The sequence below is a fragment of the Acomys minous genome (genome assembly GCF_964271855.1).
Source record: "Acomys minous genome assembly, chromosome: 15".
In the NCBI taxonomy this organism is placed as follows: Eukaryota; Metazoa; Chordata; class Mammalia; order Rodentia; family Muridae; genus Acomys; species Acomys minous.
This window is the reverse complement of record NC_140497.1, coordinates 13,104,274-13,127,423: the sequence shown is the minus strand read 5'-3', so window position 1 is coordinate 13,127,423 and position 23,150 is coordinate 13,104,274. Positions and strand designations below refer to the sequence as shown.

The 23,150-nt window shown below is 44.3% G+C and overlaps 1 protein-coding gene across 5 annotated transcripts in view; it reads left to right on the top strand.

Moving 5' to 3' along the window:
• Positions 1-23,150, top strand: part of ATP7B (ATPase copper transporting beta) — a 68,105-nt gene that overhangs the window by 3,848 nt on the left and 41,107 nt on the right. Inside the window, exon 1 of one of the 5 annotated variants that reach the window (XM_084759278.1) lies at positions 19,449-19,931. The exons of 3 other annotated variants lie outside the window; for them this stretch is intronic. In XM_084759278.1, the coding sequence (XP_084615404.1) occupies positions 19,689-19,931 (243 nt within the window). In that variant the 5' untranslated portion in view covers positions 19,449-19,688. Of the gene's footprint in view, positions 1-19,448; positions 19,932-23,150 lie in introns of those variants that run through there. One more of the 5 variants, XM_084759277.1, reaches the window with a different exon arrangement.

Genomic DNA, 23,150 nt, shown 5'->3' with positions numbered 1-23,150 from the left:
TAATCACAAATGACTCATGATTTTATCAACCCAGCCTACCAAGTGGAACCTCCATAAACCCCCAAGTGACGAGTTTGGGGGAGCTTCTAGGAGGTAACCCTTGTGAAGATTCTGGGTGTGGATGGACTGTCTGCCGGCGGCATGGAACCTCGGGAGCTCGTTCCCTTTCTCTTGCTCTGTGCGTCTCTTCCACTTGGCTGTTCTTGCATTGTGCCATTTACAATGCATGTCTGTGTAAAATTAACTTTTGTTCACCTCGTTTAATTGTCCTCTCTTTGTCTGCTAAGGTGGTAGGTCTAGCCCTGGAAGCTTCTAGCCTCTGTACAAGCTAATCTAGGCCTGCAGTATTTTCCTCTCCTGAGACTTACTGCTGAATAAGCTCACCCTTTCTTGTTCTTCCTGAGCTCTCACTGGCTGCTTCAACTCAGCTGTCGTACTCAAAACTCCTCTCCAAGCTGACTTGATTGAGACTGGCTTCTCTCTCGGCCTCTGGCTGACTTGTCTTGCTTGGTCTCATGCTAGCTCATGTCAAAGTGTTCTACCCTCTGGCCCCTCTCTCTAGCTTGTTTTGTCTCCACCTGTGTCTAGCTTGTTCAACCTCTCGCAGTAAAACTACCTCTGAATTCCATGAACTGCACTGCCTCTCAAATCACTGACTCAGAGATCTGCATGCCTCTGTCTCCTTAGTGCTGGGATTAAAGGCCCATACCACCACTCCTGGACCTAAGCCCTTCTTGCTCTATACCAGGCTGCCCTTGAACTCAGATCTTCTTGCCTCTGTCTCCTGGCATTAAAGGCGTGTCCATATTCCAGCTGGATCATACAGACCTAGAAGGTCTTTGGGTGTGATCTCTTGCCAGAGCAGCCATGTTCTGAATTAAAATTCCTCTACATGTCTGTGAGCTGCTGTGTGTATTACCCATGCTGAATTTGTGCAAGAACCCGCTTTACAGACAGCCACCCAGATGTACAGTGACGCTCATAGAATTAGAGACTTATAAGACCAGCCCTTGCCCCATGGGATCTGTGCTGACTTCAAGTACTGTTAGAACTGCAAAAGGCATGCAGGCCTTGCTGATGGGGAAACTGAGGCAGAAGTTAACAAACTTACCCAAGGCAGCTTAATAAGAGAAAATTAAGTAATATTTGGTCCTACGCTGGCTTGACTAGCTTTCTCAAAAACACATAGTCTTTGAGATTTTGTGATATTGGTCATACCATGTGGTGTTACTAAACTAATGAGTTTGTCTTAACTTTGCGACAATGGGATACTTAAACGTGGCGAGCAGCCTTACATTTAAAACATATTCTCCGCAGTATGCCTTTCCAGTACAGGCTAGGTTGTTTAGCCCCTACTCCAGAGGCCAGGGAAGTCCAAACAGCAACATAGATTTTAGTTAGCTCTTAAGTGTCTGAGTAGTATTGAAGGGAGTGAGAACTATATTTAGTAATATAGTTCTTTCCCTAAGATTTGGGGGGTAGGGTCTTGCTGTGTAGTGCTGGCTGGCTCACTACTTACTGTGTAGCCCAGACTGGTCTAAAACTTACGACAGCCCTCCTACCCAGTGCTGGAATTACAGGTGTGAGTCACCACACTGGCCTTCCTTCTTTTCCATAGTTGGTAAAGGTGCCCTTCAGTTGTTTAAGAATGAATGAATTATAGCATTATTTCACCCATTGTGTTTTTCTTCCGGGACCTCTCTGTGGGGCAGGCATCACCATGTGATATAGGTACCTTAGTGCCCAGAGTACAGCTGTATACCACCAAGCCTGGCTTTTTTTTATTTTGTTTTAATTGTTTCCTTTTTAGTTTTTTTTTAACAGCTTTATTTCATTTATTTTCATGTACGCGAGTGTTTTTGTCTGTGTATATATCTGTGTACCAAGATGGTGCCCAGTGTCCAGAAGAGGATGGTAGATTCCCTGGAACTGGGGTCACAGACAGCTGTGACCTGCTATGTGGGTGCTGGGAGTTGAACCTGGGTCCCCTGGAAGACCAGCCAGAGCTCTTAACCTCTGAGACATCTCTGTAGCCCCATGGATGGATTTTAAATGCTTGACTGACAGTCATTATATTTTGAATCAGAAGGAAGACCACGGTAGTAACATGGTTGCTGCTCACTGAAGTATTCTTGGTCAAGTGACTGGATTCACAGGAGAAAAGAATGTTGCTAGGTGAAGCTCTGAAAATGCCTGTTAGTGTTGATTGAGTGATTGTGATGTTGGGGGTGGACCTCCAGCCTTATGTGTACAAGCTACATCCTAATCCCTTGTTTCTTGTTTTTAAAACTAAGTTAAAGAAGAAAATGGCAGATCAAATCTGGACTCAGTAGAGCAAGGCAGAATAGCTTTATTTTTCTTTGTGTCGCTAGGGGTGTGTCCAGTGCTGTGATAAACATCATGACCAAAAGAAACTTGGGGAGGAGGGGATAGATTACAATTTACAGTCCCACAGCGCAACCTGTCAGTGAGCGAAGTCAGGACAGGAATTCAAACAAGGCAGGAACCTGGAGGCAGGAGCTGATGCCTAGGTCATGGAGGGGTCATGCTTACTGGCTTGCTCGGCCTGCTTTCTTTCTTTCTTTCTTTCTTTTTTTTTTTTTCCTCTTTTTGGTTTTTTGAGACAGGGTTTCTCTGTGTAGCCTTGACTGTCCTGGACTTGCTTTTGTAGACCAGGCTGGCCTCGAACCCACAGTGATCCACCTGCCTCTGCCTCCCAAGTGCTGGGACTAATCAGCCTGCTTTCTTATAGCACCCAGGACCACCAGGCCAGGGCTGGCACCACTCTCTGTGGAATGGACCCAACCATATCAATCATTAATTAAGAAAATGTCCCACAGGCTTGCCACAGTTGAGGCTTCCTCTTCCAGAACGACTCTAGTCTGTGTCAAGTTGACATTAAAATTAGCCTGGACAAGATGGAACCAGGGACTCCTGCTTGTACACAGAGCTACACCCCTAGCCAAATAATGACCAGAAATTGTGAAATCTGCCCTTTCAGAATATAAGTTTGGCTGGTGCCAAGAAGTCAGGCAACTGTGCAGCTGGTTCTAGCCATTTGTTTCTTAATTGTGCCTTTGACTTGTCCTTTATCCATTTGGCTGTGGTCTTAACAGACTGTCACCATTTGTAGGTGCACCCTTGGCTCAATCTTGTTTCTTGGTACTTTGCTTGTTTGAGACAGGGTTTCTCTGTGTAGCCCTGGCTGGCTTCAAAGTCACAGTGATCTGCCTGTCTCTGTCTCCCAGAGTGCTGGGATTAAAGGCCTTATGCCCTCCCAAGCCACTGTATTTGTTTCTCCTTATAGAAAGAGTCCTCTGCATTTCCTTGGTTCATTTTCTTTGATCACTTTGCATTTTTCTTGTTATTTTGTCAGTTTACTGGATATGAAAGAAATACACGCTAGGCACAGTGGCGCACACCTTTAATCCTAGCACGCAGGGAGGCAGAGGCAGGTTGATCTCTGTGAGTTTGGGTCCAGCCTGGTCTACAAAGTGAGTCTAGGACAGCCAAAGCTACAGAGAGAAACCTTGTCTCAAAAAAACCAAAAACAAAAAGAAATGCTCACATACAGCTATATCCAGTTATAAAATGTAATAATAGTTTATACCTAGGTTACACAGAGAAACCTCGTCTCAAAAAAACAAACAAACAAAAAAACACAAGAAGTATACACTACCATCTATATCCAGTTATATAGGTTAGGCCTCTGTACTTCACCTGACCTAAGAATAAAAGAATACTGGGGCTTAGCAGGGCAATGGTGACACACCTTTAAACCCACTTGGGAGGCAGAGACAGGAGGATCTCTGTGAGTTCCAGGACAGTCAGTACTACACAGGTCTCAAAAAACCAAAAAAAAGAAAAAAAAAAAGACTACTGAGGCTGAGGAGAGGACTCATGGATAAGAGCACATGGACAAGCATGAGGACCTGAGTTCGAATCCTCAGCACCCGTGTAAAAAGCTGGCCATGGCAGCGGTTGCCTGTTAACCAGCATTGTGGGCAGTGGGGGCAGAAACAGGCTTTCAAGCAGTACAAAGATCACAATGTAGTTACGTTCTACCTTTCTTTAAGTGAACTATTACAATGAGTATGCATAGAAAAACATGTTCCCCAATACCCTCATGTGATCAAATGTTTTGTGTATTGTGTGTGGGAAAAAAACCCCAAGTTATTCCCAAGAACTCACATAGATTTGTAACCAAGCAATTTGTAATAGATTAACAAAGTAAGAAAGCAAGGTAATTTTCTCAGCCAGTTTCTAGTACTGACAGGCTGCAATTTGCAGTTGCAAAGAAAGGATCAATTACTTGATCTTAAAAAGCAATCTTATAAAAAAAACTTAAGAGAATCACAAATCTAAACATATATACAAAAACCAACCAACCAAAAAAAAAAAAAAAAACAAACCAAAAAACAACAACCAAGCAGGGTGTGGTGGTACACACCTTTAATCCCAGCACTCAGGAGGCAGAGGATCTCTGTGAGTTCAAGGCCAACCTGGTCTACAAAGTGACTCTAGGACAGCCAAAGCTACACAGAGAAACCCTGTCTCAAAAAACCAAAAAAACCCAAAGCCCCAGTCCAAAAAAATCCCACAAAAACAAAAATAAAATGATCAGTTAGATCCGGGTGTGGTGGCGCATGCCTGTAATCCCAGCAGGAAGAGGCAGGAGGATCTCTGTGAGTTTGAACCTAGCCTGGTCTATAAAGCAAGTCCTGGGATAGTCAAGGCTACATAGGAAGAGAGAGAGAGAGAGAGAGAGAGAGAGAGAGAGAGAGAGAGAGAGAGAGAGAGAGAGAGAGAGAAGGAGGGAGGGAGGAAGGGGGGAGGGGAGGGAGGAAAGCAGAGTGCATTTCCTTTCTCTTAGGCTCTCTCTGAGGGCAATTCTCACCTTCCTGTTCCTTAAATAAAGGGACTTGGAACTACCTGCTTCCTCAGTTTAGAAACCGCTCCCACCAACATCCCGTAGGAAGATCCTCATTCCATCACCTCAGAGAATCTTGACTCACACATGACCTCAAAAGTCACTTCCCCAGTGGGCGTGGTTGTGCACGCCTTTAATCCCAACACTCGGGAGGCAGAGGTAGGCAGATCGCTGTGAGTTCGAGGTCAGCCTGGTTTACAGAGCGAGTCCAGGGCAGCTAAGGCTACACAGAGAGACCCAGTCTAGGAAAGGAAAAAAAAATCACTTCCCCCAAAATACTTCATTTAAACATCAAGCATCCTTAACTCCCCAGCAACCTTCCTTGCCTCATTCTCTCCCAGGGTAGTCACCCAACACGTGCTACAGTGATAGATATAGTTTGCTGACTTGTTGGGGGCCTGCAAGAGGGACAGCAAAACAACAGCAGAACTCATGGAATGCGGCCCACCTGTTAGCACAACCATCTTATGCATGCCTGGAGAGGCAGAGCCCTGAGGACATCGTGCCCTGAGAACCTCGTGCTCCCTCATAATCTAAGAGTTGTATGAGAACTCTAAGGGGGTTGCCAGCCCCTCACTGGGCAGCGTCACTGGCACTTGCAATAATAGTGATTGAACTTTTCCAAGTATTGCTGCGGGAGACGATGAATGATCCAACCACCACCCTCAGAAAGAACTTCATAGATGTAGATTGTTAGCAACGACCACCACCCTCAGGAAGAATTTGATCACCACCCTCAGGAAGAATTTAGAGATGAATATTGTTGGTGAAGTTAGAGTAAGGTATTTTTGCTAGTGGCTTGGACTAGAGGATCTTGGGGGCGAAATTAAAGTTCAGAAAGATGCACTTTTCATAATTGAGCAAGGGTTTTTTTGAGGTCAAGGAACAAGAACCACGGCATCCTGACTAGTTGTAGTTGACGGACCTTTCTTACTAAAGCTGGGCTGGTGATCAAAGTGGTTATTAATATCTTGTATGCATTTTCGCCATCAGCTTCCTGATACGATTTAATAAAAAATTGTTAATAAGTGGATGTGCACCCTGAGCATTTAATGGAGAAATGACTGCTCGTTTTGTTTGTTTTTGGTTTTTTGAGACAGGATTTCTCTTGTGTAATAGCCCTGGCTGTCCTGGACTCCCTGAGTGGTGCTTTCTTACAGATCATTGTCAGGATTGTAGGTTCTACTCTTGAATGTGGCGAACATCCTGGGATCCTCTCTTCCTATTTATTAAATAAATTATTAATAAATTATTATTATTAAATAAAACCTTCCTATTTATTTATGGGCTTCTGACTTTTGCGTTGAGAAGCAGAGGTCACATAGGAATTTTCCTCTCTTCTGCCTTTTATGGCAGAGACCTGTTGCCTTTGCTGGTCTAGCACTTGCTGTGTAACTCAGGCTGGCCTTGAACTTGTGGCGGTCCTCCTGCTGCAGCGTCCTGAGTGCTGGAATTGCAGGCACACCCTTCCAAGCCCTCTTTAGAAGTTTAAAAAGGAATACTTTTGAGGTGGGCTGGCTCTGGGCTGGAGAGACGGCTCAGATGTTAAGAGCACTGCCTGCTCTTCCCAGGGAACTGGGTTTAATTCTCAGCTCAGCCCCACACAACCATTTGTAACTCCAGTTCCTGGAGATTTGGCACCCTATTCCGGCTACTGAGGTGATCAAGCATGCAAGTGGTACGCAAATATACATGTAATAAGCGAAACACTGTTCGCATAAACTTTTTTAAGTGCTCAGGTGGTTGGCACTGGTTGTCTTTTGATGGTGGAACTGACAGGGTTTGATGGACATTTACGGCTGCGTTTGAAAGGAGATACTTCCTATCAATAGTGACTTCTGGGCCATGGCTCGGAGGAATTTCATGTAGCGATGCAGACTGAAGAAGCAGGGAGCGGGAGGCAACTGGGAGCTCGGTTGTAGGAAAGCTAAGCTTGCTGTGCATATTAAGCGTAGGGCAGGGAATCATGGTAGCAAGGAAGAGATAAAACATGGTGTCCAGCAGTGGGAAGAGTGAGGGGACTGGGAGGTAGCTGGGCCTCCAGGTGGCACCAGAGACCTCTCCAGGTTAGTGGGGAAGCTTGAGAGCATAGGCAGGCCTGGGTGGATGAGTGGGTGGGGGCGGAGTTTTTGCTCATTATCCAGCAGACTTGTGTGCATCCCTTGGAGCTCACAGCAGACTGGAGTTTTGTAGGGGGATCCAGGTGCAGAGAGAGCCAGGGAGGGGCTGTACACATAATGACTGACCTGTGAATAGAAGTATTGCCTTTTGCTTTGATATTGTAAGTCTCCACCCCCCACTCACTCCCCCACATCTCCCCCCATCCCCCCACACCACCCCTGCCCCATCTATCCTCCTATAATTTACTACTGTTATTTTTCCACTCCAGGCTGTTTAACCAAATGGAACTTTAGGAACCCTCTCCATCGAGCTTGCTCATGATTGGTTGGCTTATTTCCGGTTCCTATTCATGGCCTAGTGTAAAAAAGTCCTCCTGAGCCAGCTATTTCATGTTGGAAATCTCTTGCCTCCGTGGGGTGCTTTGGCCGGCAGCTGTCAGCCCCACCCCGGTGCCTGAAGAGTAAATGACTATGTTCACGTCTGAATGCTACCCTCTGCTGTTCTAAGTGCAAAGGCTCTGTTTGCTCCCATAGAGTCTTTTTTAACATTACTTCTTTAGTTTTTGAGGTTGTATTATAATTACATCATTTTTCTCCTTTCCGTATTAGAGTTTCTATTACTGTGATGAAACACCGTGACCAAAAGCAACTGGGCAAGGAAGGGGTTATTTTGCTTACACTTTCATATCATTGTTCATCATCAAAGGAAGTCAGGACAGGGACTCAAGCAGGGTGGGCATCTGGAGGCAGGAGCTGGTGTAGAGGTCATGGGGAAGTGCTACTTGCTTGCTCCCCATGGTTTGCTCAGCCCACCTTATATAACCAAGGATCACCAGTCCAGGGGTGGCACCTCTGAAATGGGTTTGGTCTCCCCACAGCAGTGACTAATTTTTAAAAATTGCCCTATTGGCTTTTCTATAGTACAATCTAATGGAGTCATGCCCTTGCCCCCAATTGGGGTTCCCTCATCTCAGATGACTGTAGATTAAATCAAGATGACATAAAAAACTATCCCTCACACTCTGGCCTCTCGAAACCCTCCCACATAGCCTCCTCACTCTTCCAAATTCACAGCCTCTTTTTTCATTAATTGTTGTTACATACATGTGTGTATATACATATATTCCTACATACATAAATGTACTCTGCTCAGTCTGTATGTTACTTGTATATGTGCTCTCAGGGGTGACCATTTGGTGTTGGATAACCAGATGGGGTGCTCTGCCCTGGGGAAGACTATTTCTTCTTCTCTCAGCATTCTTTAGCTCATAGAGCTTTGTGTACGGTGAGGACTTCCGTGCTTCCACCCAACCCTCCATCTGCCTTAGAATGTCTTGTTCTTGTTCAGCTCGTGTTTATGCGACCGTGTTGTGGAGACTTTATGGGGGGAGCTGTTGACATTTCCAAGAGACAGTCTCACAGCAAACTCCCTGGTCCTTCACTTCTTACAGTCCTCCTGGCCCCCTCCTCTTCCGCAATATCCTCCAGCCTTAAGTGCCGGGATGGTTTTGGGGATGTATCCGCTGGGACTGGGCTTGACAACTCTGCATTTGATTGGGTGTGGTTTTCTGTAATGATGAGACATTTCCTTGGTGAGGGGTCAGGACTATCCTTATCTGTGGGTGTAAGAACGGGTCTTTAGGATGTAGTTAGGAGTTATGCTGGATTAGAAAAGTGGAGATCCATGACTTCACTAGCCCTGGGTGGTTGGCTACCTCCTTGGCATGACTTTGTTGTTGTTATTGTTGAGCACATTGTAAGTCCAATTAGAGAGCTAATTGGTTACTGCCAAGGAGTGCATGCCACTACTGCACCCTCAGTGTTGTCTTGCCATGGCTGATCTTGTGGTTCATACTCGTCATAGCTGGGTAGGACTATTGAATTTGGAAGCTTGCATGGTACCCTATGGTATCATGAAAGCTAGTCCTCAAGGAGGCTTCCAAAAGATCAGTTTTCTTTCAGGGGCCTCTGGGTCTTGAATATGATGCATAGTGTCTTCAGCAATAGCAACTTACGTTCTACCTAGGGGGTGGGGGAGGGTAACAAAGGGCAACAGCAATGGGCCTTATGTCTGGGGAGTCTTTTGACAGCCCAGGCCAACAGTTCACAGGAGGGCTTCTCATGTCTGATGTCAGGGATTTGTTAGATTATGGGTCTTGGAGGGAGCATTGCCAGCTTGCATGAAAAAAATTCATTTACATCTATAAACGCTTATATATATTATAGTGTGTTTAAGGTAAATAACTGATGGTATAATTTTTTACGACTTTTTCAGACCTCCTTACTGTTATTTTGCCCTCCTCTTGATCTTCTATATCTTTCTCCCTCCTACGTAATTAAAGACACCCCCATGTTTTCCATTTCTCCAATCAGGTCACTTGTACCCTATTTTCCTTCCCTATTGCCCCCCAACACTCCTATTCTAGCAAGGATCTGCTTTTCCTGGTCTCTGTAGTTACTGCGGGATATGAACTCAATATGAAGATCTGGGAATTAGCAATGTGTGATGAGAGAATGTGTCCTTCTGGGTCTGAGTTTCCTCACCCAGTGGGGTCTTTTCTCATTACACCCCGTATCCCTGCAAAGTTCATGATTTCATTTTTCTTTACAGCCGAATAGTATTTCACAGTGATATGTACCACATTTTCATTATACCTTCATCTTCATCTGTTGAAGGACGTTTAGGTTGTTTCCATTTCCCAGCTATTGTCACTAGAGCAGCCATGAGCACGGCTGAGTGTGTGTGGAGTAGGATGGTGAGTCCTTTGGGCACATGCTAAGGAGTGTGATAGCTGCCTCATATGCTAGGTTTACTTTTGGTGTTTTGAGAGTTGTCCACGCTGATTTTCCGAGGGGGTGCACCAGTTTGCAGTCTCACCAACAGAGACTGAAGGTTCCCCTTTCCTCACACTCCTTGCAGCATTTATTATCTGTTATTTTATTTTTTATCTTTATTATTCTAATTGGGTAAGATGAAATATCCAAGTTGTTTTGGTTTTTATTTCCCAAAGTGCTAGGAACAATGATGAACATTTTTGGAGATATTTTTAGCTATGTTTTTAATGGACCATCTTAGTTTTGTTTTTGATTCTTTCTTTTTTTTTCTTTTTTTAAAATATTCTGGATATTAATCCTGTGTAGCTGTCAAAGAGTCTCTCCCATTCTGTGGGCTTCTTCTGTGGGCTGGTTGTTTCTTGAGCTGTGCAGAAGCTTTTAATTTTATGAAGTCCCACTTGTCAGCTGTTGGCCTTGATTCTTAGGCAAATGGAGTCCTACTGGAAACTCCTTTCCTGCAGTTGTATCACAGAGGGGACTGCCTGTGTCTTCTTTGAGCACTTTCAGTGTTGCAGGTTTCACATTGAGGTCTTTGGTCCATTTGGAGTTAGTTTTTGTGCAAGGTTATAGATTTGGGTTTATTTCATTCTTCTGCATGTGGACATACAGATTTCCAAGCATCATTTTCTGCAGATGCTTCCTTTTCTCCAGCTTATGCTTTAGGCATCTTTGTCAAATATTAAGTGGCTGATGTTCTGGGTACTTATGTTTGTGTGTTCAGTTTTGTTCCATTGTCCTACATGTCTGTTTTTGTGCTGCAATCATTTAGTTTTTATTACCATGGCTCTGTAATAAATCTTGAGTTCTGGAATGGTAATCCCTCCAGCACTGCACTTTTTGCTCAGGATTGTTTTGACTCTGTGGGATCCTTTTTGATTTGATGTGAATTTTAGAAAAGACTTCGTATTTTTGTGAAGAATGAAATGGGGATTTTGATTGGAATTTTACCGAATCTGTAAATAGCTTTTGGTAAAATGACCGTTTTTTTCTAAGTTATTTGCATTTTTAATTAATGTGTCTTTTTTCTTTTTCTTTTTTTTTTTTTATTAATTTATTCTTGTTACATCTCAATGGTTATCCCATCCCTTGTATCCTCCCATTCCTCCCTCCCTCCCATTTTCCCCTTACTCCCCTCCCCTACGACTGTGACTGAGGGGACCTCCTCCCCCTGTATATGCTCATAGGGTATCAAGTCTCTTCTTGGTAGCCTGCTATCCTTCCTCTGAGTGCCACAAGGTCTCCCCATCCAGGGAACGTGGTCAAATATGAGGCACCAGAGTACGTGGGAAAGTCATACCCCACTCTCCACTCAACTGTGGAGAATGGAAATGACCATTTTTTTTTTTTACAATATTAATTCTATCAATCCATGAACATGAGATGTCTTACCATTTTCTGGTGTCTCTCTCTTTCTTCAGCAGTTTAAAGTTTTCATTGTAGAGGTCCTCTACTTCTTTGCTTAGACTTATCTCTAGTTATTTTATCTTATTTTACTGTTGAGGCTGTTGTGAATGAGACCAAGCCCACGATCTCTTTCTCCATTTGTTTGTTGTTGGTGAATAGAAAAGCTTTTGATTTGTGCGGGTTGATTCTGTGTCCTGCCATATTGCTGAATTCGTTTATCATTTCTAGGAGTTTTCTGGTAGACATTTTGGGATCTCTAATGTAGTCTGTCACCATCTGCTATTAGGGATAGTTTGATTTATTTTCTTTTATGTCCCTTTAATTTTTTTCTGTTGCCTTATTGTTCCAGCCAGGGCTTGGGTCCAAATATTGATAAGGAGTGGGGAGAGTGGCCATTCCTGTCTCATTCCTGATCCAAGCTTTCCTCTGTTTAGGATGACATTGGCTGCTTTTTATTTTTATTTTTTATGGCTTTTATTACACCAAGGTATGTTCTCATTAGCCCTACATTCTCTTGGACTTTTATCATGAAGGCATGTTGGATTTGGCCAAAGACTTTCTGCATCTGATGAGATGATTATGTGATTTTTGTATTCAAGTCCATTTATGTGGTTTATTATGTTTATTGCCTTGTGTCTAGTTATTGAGCCATCCCTGCACTTCAGGAATAAATATAACTTGGTCATGGTATATGTATAGTCTTTTTGATGCATATCTATTTTTGTTTGCAAGTATTTAACTGAATCCATCAGGGTTCTTCACCAGGGTTGTTTCTTTTTGTGTATGTCATTACCAGGTTTCGCTATTAGAGTGATACCAGGTTCACAGAAGGGTTTGGGAATGCTCTTTCTGTTTCTGGTTGTGTGTGTGTGTGTGTGTGTGTGTGTGTGTGTGTGTGTGTGTGTGTGTGTGTTTTAAGAATGCTTGGCCCGGGGCTAGAGGGATGGTTCAGTGGTTAAGAGTGCTGTCTGCTCTGCTACCAAGATGAGACTTGATAGCCTATGACCATATAGTGGGGGAGGAGGTCCCCCTTGGTTTTAGATCTAGGGGAGGGAAATAGGGTGAAAGCGGGAGGGTGGGCGGAATGGGAGGATACAAGTGATGGGATAACAATTGAGTTGTAATCTGAATAAATTAAAAAAAAAAAAAAAGCACTGCCTGCTCTTCCAAAGGTGCTGAGTTCAATTCCCAGCAACCACATGGTGGATCATAATCATCTGTAGTGTGATTTGGTGCCCTCTTCTGGCCTGCAGATGTATATGCAGGCAGAACACTATACATAATAAATACACTAAAAATAAATTAATTAAAAAATAAAAAGAAGGGTTGGCTGTAAATCTTTGAACGTCTAGTAGAGTTCTGTTGTTACTCCATCTGGACTCTTTCCCCCTAGAAGGCTTTTATTATTACTTCAAATTTTCTCTTTAGGTTGTTGACTTCTTGGCTTAATTTTGACTGAATCTAGAAACTCACACATTTCTTGTAGGTTTTCCAACTCAATGTTTTAAAGCGTTCCTTTATAATATTCTGTATTACTTTAGTGTCCTTTTTGTCCACATTATGGTGATACCTATTTTTAAAAGCTAAGATGTGTTTCTTGTAGGCAAAAGAAAGACGGATTTTGTTTCTTGATTCCTTTAGTCAGCCTGTGTTTGTACGTCTTGTTGACTTGTTGCTTGTGTTCTCAGTGGTACTTTGTATTTCAATAATTTTGACTTTATATTTCTTTCCATAGTCTCTCTGCTATGCTCATGTCTCTCTTCAGCCTAAAATATTACATTCTATATTTTCTTTAGGTTTGGTTTGCTGGATATAGTAGTAGTAGTAGTAATAATAATAATAATATATTTTTAAAAATCCTGTCAGTCTTTTTTTTTTCTTTTAGCTATATTTATTTAGGTATACAGTGTTTTGCCTACATTACATGTACACTTGCATGCCAGAAGAGGGCACCAGATATCTTTTTAGATGGTTGCAAACCACCATGTGGTTGCTGGGAATTGAACTCAGGACCTTTGGAAGAGCAGCCAATGCTCTTAACCTCTGAGCCATCTCTCTAGCCCTGTTGGATATTATTTTTAAGACCACTTATATCACAGAAAGTTTTCTTTCTCCTTCAACTATGGCAGATGGTTTTGCTGGGTTTGTTAGTCTGGGCTGGCCTTCGTGATCTTTCAGAATTTGGACTGTATTGCTCCAAACTCCTGGCTCTCAAAGTTTCCATTGCGAAGTCAGCTGTTACTCTGTTGGATTTTCCTTTATGTGTTACTTGTGTTTTTCCTCTTGCAGTTTTCAATATTGTTATTTATATTTACTGTTCATCTATGATGTGTCATGATGATTTCCTTTACCAGTCTTGTGTGTTTGGGCTTCTTTGTGCTTCTGGTATCTGTATGAGTGTATTTGTCCTTAGTTTAGGGAAGTTTTCTTCTATGATCTTGTTGATGATTGTGATGATGCCACTGGCTTGGGGTTCTTTCCCCTCATCTATGCCTGTATTCCAAGGTTTGTTGGTTTTCTTTTTTTCTTTTTTTTTATGGTGTTCCACACTAAATGTATGTTTTCTTCCTTTGTTTTTTTTTTTTTTTTGAATAATTTTGTATTCCTAGTTTACTTGGTCTAGATCCTCTACTTTATCTTTAACTCCTGATGCTCTGCCTTCTGCTTGATCCATTCTACTTGTAAGGCTTTGTGTTGAATTTCCTAGCTGGGCTACTCAGCTCCATCTTCTTCAGTGTTTCTATGTCATTGTTGAATTTGGTTCTTAAGCCCTATATTGTCTTCATCATTTCCATCAGCCTGATGTTTGTTTGTGCTCCCCTGCGCCTTGGTTCATTTGTTGCTTGGTTGTTTGGTGTTTTGAGACAAGATCTCAGTATTGTGCAGCTCTGGATGCCCTGGAACTCACTACTACGTAGACCAGGCTGGCCTTGAACTCACAGACCAGGCCGGGCCCCGCCGCTGAGCGTTGGGAGGTGTGCCACCACCCTGGCCGTTTTCAGTTTGCAAACGCTTACAGGTGTTTCTTCTTAACTTCAGTGAGTTGTTCCCGTGTGTCTGATTTAAACTCCTTGAATTATTTGAAGTTTCTCATTGTTCTTTTACATTCTGTGCCTTGGGCTATAAAGTTAATTCTCATGGGCAGTTCTACAGGACTGGTGGATTTTGGTGGGAGATACTGGCTTGATCTTTCATATTGTTTGCATTTTTGCTGTGATATCCGGGCCGTGTGGACTTCTTTTGTTCTGTGTCTGCTATGGATAGAACAGCCTGGGGCAGAAGAGAGCATGTGGGAGCTGGGTTGGGCCTCGAGGTTGGAATTGGCTTAGGTGGAATGAAATCAGGTGGTCGGATAGGATGTGTGCTCCAGTTCCAGCCTGGAGTGTGGGGTTACATACTGCTGGGTGCAGGGGTTTTGTGTGATATGGGGTGAACTCGTGAGTTGGGTGGTAGGCAAGGCTGGTCATGACAGAAAGCTAGCAGTTGGTTGTGGTGCAGGCAGAGATGGCCAGACTAGGCCGGGACACTGGACGAGGGACCTGGTAAGTTTTGGAGGGTGCATGGAGGAGACCATCCAACAGAGTTTTGGGATCTTGTGTACACTTTAACGTTTGGCACTCAGTCTCACTGACCTGTGGTCTGTCATGAAGGACGGATGAGCAGTGGGCCCCTAGCAGGTGAATGTGCTGTTTGTGCTAACTATACTCCTGGTGTGGGAAACTTCTAGGCCGCTGTGTCCAGCATGCAGCTTAGTGTCAGATTCTGCCATCCTGTCCTGTCGCAGAATCGGAGACTCTTCTTGTGCCTTAGAGGGCTGACCCGCCCCGCCCCAAGATCTTTCTTGAAGGCCCTTCCTAGTCAAAGCTTCACTGGGTTGAGCTAGTAATCTTTTTGAGTGCTGAAATGCTTTCTTCGCCAGATGTCCCTCCCCCAAACAGGGCCCTTTTGTCCTAGGGGCTCACGGAAACATGAGCTGCCCATCTGCCTTTGGGGCCCAGGCTTCTCAGCTTGCAAAACAGTTGTTTGGGACAGTGAGTGGGGGTGGTGGCCTGTGTGTGTGTGTGTGTGTGTGTGTGTGTGTGTGAGAATTTTGTTTTAGGCAGGTTTACACATATGGGAGTCAAAATACATGGGTGCAAGAAGACCCTGCTGTTCTAGAAGGAATGAATAAGAGGAGAATGGCATTTGCCCTTGGGTTTGTATAAAGAGGACAGAAAAGCACCATGAAATTCTAGGTAAAATTTCTAGGCATGGTATATAATCCCGACATTCAAAAAGCAGAGGCAGGAGGATTGCCACAAGTTTGAGGCCAGGCTAGTCTATATGCTAAGTTTAAGGCCAGCTGGGCCTATAATAAGACCTTGTCAAAAAGAAAAAACGGAATCAAAAACCCTAAGGAATTCCAGGTAAGAAGGCATACAGCTTTATAAATGCAGCTCAACTCACTTATTTAAATATATTTAAACTTGGGGAGGCAGAGGCAGGCGAGTCTCTGTCAGTTCAAGGCCAGCCTGGTCTACAAAGTGAGTCCAGGGCAGCCAAGGCTACACAGTGAAACCCTGTCTTGAAAAACAAACAAACAAAAAAGGCTTATGTAACATCTGACGCTGCTCATTAGTATAGGTGGAAAATCCTTGCGTTCCAGAGCTTCGCCATTGTTCTGAGCGGAGGACTGACTAGACAGTGGCAGCAAGAGAGGACGATCGGGGTTGGTGGACAAAGGGCACTGGGCTCTGAGAATGATGGCAGCAGATGATGAGAGAGGAAAAAACCCCTATACATACACATATGCATACATGTAGGCACACCTAAGGAAACCAAATGATCACACTTTGTTATGATAGCTTAGTAGGACTCTTTGCCTTGTACCCAGAGGGCTATGCAGAAGTAAAGGAGTTAAAGTTCTATTGAAGTGTGCTTATTTCTGTGTGCTTGTTAAAGCCCCGACCCCTTTGGCTGGGAAAAATAAACACTGTCTAGAGGAGTAATTACCACAGCTATCTTGGCAAAGGTCACACTGCAGATCCTGTTTGCCAAGAAGGATATCCTTTTACCTGCCGAAGTCTGTATGCCTGAATTGCTGTTAATGCTGTCAAACCTAGGGGGTCACAGCCTATGCCCCAAGGCAGATCTGCCCTCCTGCTCTCAAATTAAAAGTGGAAATCAGAAGTCGATTTACTTACCATGGCTGTGTTGGGAAGATACATGGGGCTACCTTGTCCTTCTTCCCAATTTGACCACATTGAAGTAAATGCTTATGTACGTTGATTGCTGCCTCAAAACATCTACGTACAAAAATGTCTGTTCCAGGAAACATGGCTGACAGGAATTCCTTATGGTGGACATGGGATTCGAAGACTTACCCCTGTTATCAGACCTATAAAAACTGCAAGAAATTGTGCTAACCTTTACAAAGTGTGCGCTTGGATCTCAGCCTCTCATAATTAGTTTCTTCTGTCTCTTCAAGCGCATGCTCTGTTCTTGCTGGTTGGAATTTCCCTAACCATAAGGACTGAATACCTGTGCAGTTAGTGGTGACTGTAGTGCTGTTGGAATTCCCACAGGGGACTGAGGCAGCTCGGAAGAGAGGCAGGGTAAGTCAGGGTAGTCTGGGGGATTAAGATTGCGAGAGAGGACTGGGGTCAGATGTAAGGGGAAGATGAAAGCGGTTTGGACTAGTGACTTGTGCCTGTAGGCATCCTGTGTCTTCACTCCCCTTCCAACAGTACTATATTTCCATATCACAAATGCACCACAATTTTATAAATCTTCTGCTTAAGAATGTTTCCAGGTGTGCTTGCCCATCATGCAGGAGGCCCTGGGATCTACCTCAGTATACACTGAAACAAAAAACAAAACCAAAAGCCCAAACACACAGGTGCGAATGCGTGCCACAGCGGCCGCACAGAAGCCTCCAGGTGATTCACCCTTATCTCCAGGACAAAGTCCAGCCTTTCTGTCCTTCCCAAGCTGACCCTAGTTCTCTTTTCTGGTTGTGTTCTGGATCTGGGGGATTATCTAGGAGACACTTTGGACAAGAAAGCATTTACATTGTCCATGGTTGATGATTTAACAGAATGCACTATCTAAAGGAATGTAGGCGATATAGTGAGACCGAAGGGCGAGCAGATGGGTTGGCACAGAGCGCAGCGAATCAGCTTTTGCAAAAGGAAGCTGGAGAGTGGCAGCAAAACCAGTGGATGGCAGCAGCCTGGGCCAGAAGGCTCATAGCTCAGTGTACGGCATCCTATTAGCATGCTTCAGTCTCCATTTGGTCCTTACTCCTGCCTCCTGGCAAATACACGGCACAGTCAACTCCAAAGTGACTTCATCCATTCATATGATTGATCTCAAGCTAGTGTCAAGGGCGCCAGGCACATTCCCAGGCCGGGATCTGATCATAGAGTTCCATACCATTATCATGGTCTTTACTGTTTGTGACATAAAGGGAACTATTTTGGAGGAAACCAACCAGGGTAGAATCACGATGTTATGACTTAAGATGGCAGCAGTCAAGTCAGGTTGAATCCAAGTATACATTCCCAGTCACAATGCGGAAGCATTTGTATTTGTAATGATCTTACATCATCAAGGAAAAGTTAAAAGGTTAATCATTCATATTTTAAAAGATATTATGCCCCTGGGGAGGATTTCTTCCAAAATGTTTAGAAATTTATAACAACAGTCTAACGGAGAAAAGAGATAAACCTCAGTTTCCACCTGTGTTTCCCCAAGTGCAAGGTTCAGCAAGCTTTCAGGAGCCTGACATTCCACCAGGAAATAGGCCACTAGCCAAGCAGGCTCTGCGTGGTCTCAGCTGCTGCAGTGCTGGGCTCTGGCTGGAAAGCTGGGAGCTCCCGCCCTTAATGTCCTAGTTGTCTTTCCATTGTCGGCCCTAGGTTGGTCAACATTTCTTGGAAATTTAGGCAGGTCCAATGTACTTGGGGGATAGAAGCAAAATGCATACACATTTTGGAGGAGTTAACTGACCGAGCATGCTTCACAAGTTGTAGCAATGCCAGATCCTTATGGGAGGGAAAAAACAGTGAATGTCGTTGGCAAGTGGGCCACTGGTGGGCTTGCTTTCCTTCAAAGAAAGCAGGCTTCCTGTTATTTGGTAGGCTGGTTGTTGGGTGGGTGAGTTGGTTGGTGAGCTTGTTGGGTGGGCTGGTAGGTGGGTTGGTGGATGAGTTGATTGTTGGGTGGGGCTGGATGGTGGGTGGGTTGCAATATTGGAGTTGGAACCCCAGGTCGAGTATGCTAAGCTGCTCTAGCTGAGTTGTATCCCTGAGCGTCCACTAGCCAAGAAGCAATCTCTTGGTCCAGAATTCTTAAGGTCATTTTCAGGTAGAGAGAGGGTGTCATTGTGTGGATCCTGAAGGGCATGGGTTCTAAATACATGTTCTAGTGACCTGAAAGTGACATATTCAGCTTTGAGGAGTAGTGCAGACATGAGCAGAGTAGCTGCTTTACTTGCTGGCTCAGTTCTCTCTACACTGTGTCTTCCACACACCAACAATAGGTGCTGCCAGGATTAGTATCTGTTTGAGCTGTTCCTCCCATGGGGCCTGAAGTCACCTTCTTTTCAGACTCTGAATGGGTCAGGTGGGGGACGGGAATGGAGACGTCCTTGCCTTACAGAGGGCAAATGCCTGGATTTCCACACTGTTATGTGCCTCTCTCTGCCTGTTAATCCTCAGGTGGAAAAGCAGGTAGCCTGAGAAGCCTGAATTATGGATTAGTCCCTGCCAATTGTGCCAATATAAAGGACGGATGAGGCTTGTCAGCCATGAGTTTTTGCAGTCAGTTCTTACTGAAGTCAAGGGAAAACAAAGCTGCCGGGGAAACACGGAGCTTTCTGACACTTGTTTGGGAATGCAAATCATGTTGTCTGGGAAGTATTTCTCTTACCCAGTGGGCTGCCCTCTGCCAGTGCTGGAGCTCTGGGAGAGGCCACTGAAATTATTCCAGGAAACCACTTGGCCCTACAAAAAAGTGGCTGGCCCATCACTTTTGTCTCTAGCCAGGTTGCTAGAAGGACAGGTGGCCAAAAGGAAGCTGTGCCTAGATGCACTGCTTGCTGTTCAGGACTGTGTGTGTGGATCTTGTGCTGGGGTGTGAAGTACCCCACTGCTGTACCTGTGCTGACTGAGAGGCTGCCGGTTGGGCTGGGTGGAGATAAACAAAGCAAATAGGCCCACAGCAGCGGGGCGGTATGCAGTGTGTGCAAGTCCCTGAGCTGGCTGCAGGCTGAAGACTGCCTCTCCCTGCCTGCAGTTTGCCGAGCTGGGAAGGGTGCCTGTCCCTGCTAATGAGCAAGACCCTTTGAAAGCATTTCCCTCACACCACCAGAAGTGTGACAAAGCCGAAGTGCGTTAGTGGGAAGGCAAGGAGTGACCATGGACCTGGCTATGGAGAAGGCTCGGGGCAAGGAACACCAGAATCCGGAGCAATCTTTCCTGGCAACTCTGAGTAACCCATGGGTGACACTGCTGTCTGTGCAGAGGAGAAGCTCCTTCAGGAGGGGCTCGGGGCCCAGGAGCGCCGCCAGACCAGAGTCTTCAGAAGACAAAGACTCTGCCCAGCCCCAGGAAGAATTGTCACCAGGTGTCTTAACTAGAACCATGGAAAAGAGTTCCCAGGTCAGTGCCTTAGAAGACAGGCTGAGAGAGAGGCTGGGACTCAGTTTACACGTGGAGGTGGCTCCAGATCTCGTGTGTGTGTGTGTGTGTGTGTGTGTGTGTGTGTGTGTGTGTGTGTACACAAGGGTCATATTGACAGGAGTCAGGTCTGGGGTTGGGTGAAAGTGGGAATGAAGTAATTTGGATCTTGTTGCTTTATATTTTCAGGACATTTTGTTTAGCATAATCTTTCCAATAGGCGAACGGGTCTTCCATCTGTTTGCTTGTGATGCGCGTGCTACACAAATGCTCTTCCTTTTTTTCTTTTTTATAAAGTATGTTTCTTATTTTGCTGATCTCAACTTCTCAAATAGAATACTTTAAAAATGTGGCTTCAGAGCAAATAGATGTAACTTTTGTTAGGCCAAAGGTCACTTGTACTTGTGGGGAGGGGGCAGTACAGGACTTTGGAAGCTCCCTGGTGTTTTTAATGGCCTTTTTTTCCTAGTGCGACTGGTTGATGGTTGATATGGGATTTCTTCTTCCAGTGTGGGGAAAATAATTTCGAAGGCATTCTCCTAATTAGAGTCGGAAGTTTTCATTAAACACTTTTCCTCTTTTAAGAGTTTTTCTGCTTTCATTTTTGTTGGTGTATTGTTGTTTGTTTTGCTTTTACACAGGATTTTCTCTGTAGCCCAGACTGGCCAAAAACCTGCTATCAATCCCTCAACTTATAGACATCCTCCTGCTTGAGTGTCCCAAGTGCTAGGATTACAGCTACCCCCATGCCTGTCCTTGTGGTCACTCACTGAAAATCCCCAAACCAAATTTTGTGGGTTTTTGTTTTGTATTTTGTGTGTGTGAGAAAGATTGGCGAATGCTGAAGACCCATCATACTTTGGCATTGAATACAGAAACAGTTGTATTTAAACATTCTCTATTTTGCTCTCCTCTCTTTAACCAGAATGCTCGGACATACTTACATACTTACTGACCAGGGATGAGGCTTTAGCAGTAGGTGTAGATCATGGGGAGCTAGGCTGAATCCCCAGAATACACACACACACACACACACACACACACACACACCACCCCTGTGCCTCAATTTTTAGTTGCTTTTTATTTTTGATGAATTTATAGGCAATTCCAAGAGGTTCTTTCCAGGTTTCTTCCTGGGCTGGGATGTGTGAAATCGGCTAGGTTGGTTTCGCTCTCAGGCAGGCCATGTGCGAACTCCATGTTCACTGCATTTCAGTCACTTTGCTGTCCAGAGTCACCATCCAGTTTTCTCTTTGTAGCTCTTTAAACTATGTTGATCAGACAGGCATACCGTTCAATCTTTGAGAATTTTCAAGAGTAACAGAGCTTTTATTTGCTAGGTCTTGTGTCTTGGGTGCCCTTGACTCCTAGCTGACATGTATAGCTTTATCAAGTACTTACGTTAGAAGAGCAGTAAATGGTTTTTTGGGGAAAATGCTCTAGCACTTCTTCAGAATGCCCAGACTTTGTAAACTCAGTTTCTCTGAGGTTTGGGCTGTGATGCATCTTAAAGGCCAGTGCTCATCTCTTGGCCTAGGGGTTCCTGTGCATCTGGCTAGGGTAGCAGCCCTCTCTGAAGAGAAGATGATGAGGAAACCTTAGTATGCATTCTTCATTGCATTATAGGCTGTGGGACCTGGACAGATGAGTCTTGGACCCTCAGCATCAGATTTTTCACTTCAAAGCTCGGGAGAGGGATCTCTCTTCAGAGGACTGTGAAAGCACTGTGAAGCATTGAAAATGGAAAAATAGGTTTTTAATATAGAATTTGCAATTCATGAGCTGTGTTTTTGTGCTGTCTGACTAAGTCTAAGTTACTGACATAGTTGTCTGAGCACAGTTACAACTCCATTGTGTGTGTGTGTGTATGTGTGTGTGTGTGTGTGTGTGTATGTGTGTGTGGTGTGTGTGCGTGTGTCTAGAGGGTAGAAGTCAGTGTTGGGTGTCCTCCTCTCATTCTCCACCTTGTTTTTTTAAGACAAGGTCTCATTGAACCCAGGGCTCACCAATTGGGCTAGACCAGCTGGCTGCCTCCCACAGGGATCTCTTCCTTCCCCACCTCACTGGTGTTAGGATTACAGTGGTGTGTGGTGCCATGCTTTTTAAAATGTGTGTGCTGAGAAATCAGTGTGGTGGTGGCACCGGTGCACACCATAAATCTCAGCAAAGGCAGGCGGATCTCTGTGAGTTCAAGGCCAGCCTGGTCTACAGAGTGAGTTCAAGATCGCCAAAGCTACACAGGGGAATCCTGTCCCACAAAACAAGACATGTGTTCTGGCCAAATTCAGACCTCAGACTTCCGTGGCACGCAGTTTACCCTCTGAGGCACAGCATTGGCTGTGACACTGTACTAGCTCATTAGAAGAGACAGATTTATGATGGAATGAGAGAAATATGGACAGATAGAAAGAAGTGAAAGCAATCATCTTTTCTCTACGTGCATCATAAGTGTATGTATAGGAATGTGTTTGTATGTACTTAGTGCATATTCTCAAATATGGAACCAAATCTTTCTGCCTCAGCCTCTCAAGTGCTGGGGTTATATGTGTGAGCCCAGTTACATGCCTCACATTTTTAACTTAATAGTTAGTGGAACATTTTATGTTTGAATGTAGTAGGTACATCTACATAATAATTTTCTATTCAAGTACCATTTTTAAAACTTGGGATTGCCTTTAGAAAGCATTTAAATAATCTTCAAACAGGAGGAGTTTGTAGCAATTGGTTGATGATCATAAGAACCAAACTACAAGCAAGAGTGTATTGCATCCAAGCCTATGGGAGTTTGCTTGTTCATTTAGCAGTTGTATGTGGTGCACACCTTATATGTGTCAGTTGCCACTTACTTCAATCATAACTTGAAGAGGTGTCTTCATCTGTAACAGCTAAGAAAGCTCAGACTGGCTAGGTGACAAACCACTGAAGGATTAGTCCCAGTTCTGTTGACAAGCCCTTGCTCTTTGATCCACACTGAAATCCTATTTAACATCATCAGTGAGACAGAATTTTTCACAGTATGAAGTATTGGAGAGCTTCTGGATTCTGGTGAATGGAAAGATAAGTCGCAGGTGCCACTTGTGTCAATAGACAACAGACGCTGCTTTGAGGAAAGCATTTAAAATATGCTTTGGGCCAGTGAAATGGCTCAGCAGGTAAAGGCACCTGCTGCCACAAATTGCACCAACAATGTGCGTGCTTCCG